General features: G+C 36.7%; 1 protein-coding gene across 1 annotated transcript in view; it reads right to left on the reverse strand.

The window, feature by feature from the left end:
* Positions 1–3839, reverse strand: part of LOC104161215 (ubiquitin carboxyl-terminal hydrolase 12) — a 14265-nt gene extending 10426 nt beyond the window's left edge. The window contains exon 1 of the mRNA XM_009699558.1: positions 3621–3839. Coding sequence (XP_009697860.1) covers positions 3621–3830 — 210 coding nt within the window. The 5' untranslated portion in view covers positions 3831–3839. The remainder of the gene's footprint in view (positions 1–3620) is intronic.
* Positions 3840–4537: the final 698 nt, after the last annotated feature.

The raw sequence follows: 4537 nt of genomic DNA on the forward strand, positions 1-4537 counted from the left end.
GGAGCTGTGTGACCAGTGTTATTCAGACAAGCAATTAGCTCATTCTTCCTCTCTTTGTCTAATCAAAGAAAAGTTCCATGAAACAATAAAGATTCCACCGGCAGCTTTATCCCGCACAGAAGCTGTAAGGGCAGGGAGGAGACGGAGAAGAGGAAAGGGATGTATTGTACTTGGTTAAGAAGAGATTGGTACAGAAACTAGAAGTTCACAAATGGAATTCTTCCATTCGTAGTGATAATGCTGATAAGACTGCCTTAAAGAATCTCCCTCAGGTTAGCCAGTCCGTTGCGCACTTCTGATCATGAGAAACTCTTACAGCCTTTATTGAAGGAATAGCAAAATGGACTTTTTCCATCTATGTTGATAATTTAGAAATTGCTATTCTTAATTTTTAACATTTTTTGAACATTAGTGTTTGAACAGTACTTTTTCTCCCCCAGCATTAACTCACACAGTTTTTACTTTTTTAAAAAAAAAGAAAAAAACTATTAAAAAGTCACCCTTCACCCTAACCAGCCTGCCCCTCCCTCTTCTCCAGGGGTTCCGTTTCAAATAAACCTCACTAAGTTCCTTAGACTGAAGTGGCCAATGCTATGTGTTTCAATTATCTACAGAAGGGAAAACAAGACGGACACAGCCAGAAAACCTCACCACTTGCAGAATCAAGCCCTGATGTGTTCAAAAAAGCCATCTCAGTGCTCCTAACAGGAGCATCTGAATAATAGCGAAGAATTTGGGTGTTCCAGTATTCTGGCTAAAGGGGATGGTAGGGTACGTTGTTCTCCTATCAGGGACGTAATCTGCACTCTGACCACCAATGCCACGGAACAGAGAACTCCCACGGCTAACACTCATGGAATCCCGATTTCTTTCAGTTTGGAATTTCACCACCCATGTCAATCAGCTCATTGACAAAGGAGCTTTTGCAACTGTAGGCGTCCATGTGTGCTAAGACAGAAACTATTTTTAAATGAAGTTGAAACAAAGGGCATGATTTATCTTGGTTTCAAAAAAAAAGAGAGAAAACAAAAGTAGGGCATAGTTAAAGCTTCTATAATACTCCTGTAAGAGAGACCACTGAGATTTTCCCTGTTTCCTTCTCTTAGTCCAAAGTAGAATTGAGCCAAAGAATTTTATGCCTTGTATTCATTTGAACACAAGAGCAAGACCATCAGCTGGAAAAAACCATTATTGGTGTGTTTGGTGTTTCTGACCCAAGACAATTTTGTATTTTTCTCTGTAGAAGTACTGCCCGCATTTGGCCATTTCAAATTTAATCTTCATGAAGTCAATTGCATTACTTTCTGGTTTATTGTTATTCTCGCCTTAAATGGCAAGAGGAATCTGCAAAGCCAATGAACTTCCAGATGATTTTTATCAATTAGCCACAAAAATCTGTAACATTCGCTTCATCATACTGCCTCTATCAAGGAAGGGGGAAAGCATCTAACAAGAAGTCACATTAAGAGCATGTAAAGACAACTTACAATCTGTTTTGTAACTCACTCATTTTATAGTGTGGCTTGACCCACGACACAAATCTTTGTGAAAAAATCGTATCTATGTTCTTTACATTGCACTGTCCATACTTAAACTGAGGATAAATCTTTAGTCAGTTATTTTTTTTATCTTAAAGATGGGCTAATGAGACAACGTGTCCTGGAAAGAAGCTCTTTTCTATAATCAGGACAAATGAAATTAGAATAAAATCTTGCCAAGCTGATTTTAGGAACATTGAATAGGCTTGGCCAGTTAGAAGATAATCATTCTCACTTAGAGCAAAGATATATTATGCTTTATATTTAAGTATGCATTGAATTCCAAATTTAAACAAAAAATATACTAAGGTTATTGTCTTATCATTAAGAAGCACTAATTGCTTCATCTGCTATTGCTGTGTAATCTTCTACATGAGCTATATCCAAGTACTCCTGACATTTTTAGTTATATTTCTAAACACTGAAAGACTCTAAATGCCAACAGCTTCCAGTAGACATTAAAACAATCATATATGCTCACTATATTTGAAAATAAGACATTATGCACAGTAATATTAATTATTTAATGTGCCTAAATGTGTTTCTAAGTGCTCATTTTCAGGTCACTGTGTTTTAATTAGACACAAGCTGATATATTGAATAGACAGAAGCTGAAAAAATAGTTTCTAGATTATTAGGGTGAGGAAAACAAATGCCCTAATATACTAAAAACCAATGTGTATTAGAACACTGAATTTAAAATTCAACCGTCCAAGGAGGCACAGCGGCAAACAGACACGGCGTATCCTGTGCAGCAACAGCCAAGAGAAAAATAGAGCTGAGCAATAGTAGTAAAACTCTCCAAATTGTGATAGGTCTGATAACTGATAAAATACACTAGCAGAGCATATCAGCATTTTAAAATTGTATTAAGGACTGTACCTAGATCAAAATCCTGACAGCAGTAATTCACTATGCCATAGTGAGGCAAGTCAGTCATGTTAAGAGACTAAGCTAAACTCATGTTTCAAGAAGGAAAAAAAAAAAAAAAAAATCAGTTCAAGGACCAAAACAGAAGCAAATGACAGTTGCCATGAAATAGTTACTAGGGAAGGGAAATCTATCAGGAAAGAAAATACGGTAGCTAGAAATCAGCACCTAAATTACTCAAAATACTATGATCTACTGAAGTCTGCAGTTACATTACATACAACATTAGGAATCTATTTTCTTTGAAATGAGAGGTGCGTATTTCTAGAAGATGGAGAAAATTACATGTGAAACCTATACATTTAATCTGATTAATTCCTCCTTTCCAACATCATGCTGAAATATGTACTTTACCTAATTAAGAAAACAGGTATGAAGGGTCATACAAAAAATACAGTCTTTTAGCTTTTTACAATATCTAAGGCATAGACCACGACAGAATTACTGTGCTGCATTTTCTCTTTCTCAAGCAGGTAAAATTCAATTTTAAGTTTTTCTGAAATATATGCTTTCTCTTATTGCAGAGCTATTCTCAAAGAAAATTTTTGTACAGCTTACTCAAAGGAGGCATTTATTTTTCATGGTCTAGTATAAGAAGAATTCCCATGGACAGACATTTAGGAAAGGATTACTTTTCCTGCACATTAAGTTATGTTTTTTGACAATCCCAGTCTACTGTCTCAGTGCCAAAAGCCAACCATAGTATCTTGATTTCAGCGGTTTTAGATTTAAAAACTAGAGATCGCTGGAAACTGATTCAGAATACTTATTTATGAAACATATCACTAAGCATGACATTAAGACATTAAATTTGAGAAGAACTCCACATCCCCAAGTAGCAGGCTTCAGTGCTCTTAGGAATACATCCATTTAGAATTTTTTAACCTAAATTTTGAGGTTGATTATGATCACACTGACAAAAATTCAATTGGGCACTTTCCTAATATTGACCAAAAGCCTTTTCCTACAATTAAAGCACCAGCTGCTGAAATTTTCTCACTAACAAAGAAAATATGCAAATGTTTACACAAACGTAAGATTTCTAAAGAAAGAAACTAATCTAGTATGTTAGTCTGTTGAGATAAATGAATCTTGAAACATGAAGCTCTGAAACACAGAAGAATTCATTTTACAAAGTATATACGGACTTACAGTTTCACACGTAAGACATCTGGTTTCATTAGTTAATGTTCCCTGAAAGATTTCATGAACCCAAGTTGGGTCTGGTGGGCTGTTATTTTCATTGTCCATGTTGCCATTAGGTAGGCGACCATTTTGTTTCTCTTGTTTTCTCTCCTCTTGCAAGATATCCGCAATTGTATTTAATAGATAGTTTAAGAACTCGTGTGCATCCTGCTGCATGTAGTTATCAAAAAGCTCTGCAAGATAAAACAACAGAAGTTTCAATTGGTTGGTGCTATACTATAAAAAAGTTTTTAAAAGAAGGTGAATTCAAAACCAGCCTTTATTTCACATCTTGAATTGTTCATGACAATACAACACCAACCAAAAAATGCACACTTCATAAACTAAACCAAAAATATAAGGGGTGTGAAGACGGGAGGGCAAGGTATCTTACATTCACAGAAATCTCTCAGCTGACCAGTACTGACAGAAGAGTGAATCATTCTGCAAGAAAACTAGGGCATGACTCAACTACCCAAACATAGGTGTGCATATAGTGCAACCTGAATGTTATAGCTCATCCCATCCAGCCTCCAGGTGCCAGCCCACGATGATTTGGATCTCCTACACAGGCAGAGATCTGCCAAGCTTAGGTCAATGTCTTAGATAACACAGGGCATCTCAAATGGCATTAAATGTTGGTATTTTCCAGAAATGAACTGAGAACTTATGATAGGAAATGGTTCATCATCCTTACAATGTTTCATCATCTATACGAGAGGGATGAGCCCCTCTATGGACAGATGGAAGCAGCCTCATGTTCACAGGCCCTGGTCCTCATGGGGGGCTTCAGCCACCCTGATATCTGTTGGAGGGACAACACAGTGGGGCATAAGCAATCCAGGAGGTTCGTGAAATGTGTTGATGATAACTTCCTCCTCCAA

This window comes from Cariama cristata, unplaced genomic scaffold (genome assembly GCF_000690535.1).
Source record: "Cariama cristata isolate BGI_N322 unplaced genomic scaffold, ASM69053v1 scaffold15094, whole genome shotgun sequence".
In the NCBI taxonomy this organism is placed as follows: domain Eukaryota; kingdom Metazoa; phylum Chordata; class Aves; order Cariamiformes; family Cariamidae; genus Cariama; species Cariama cristata.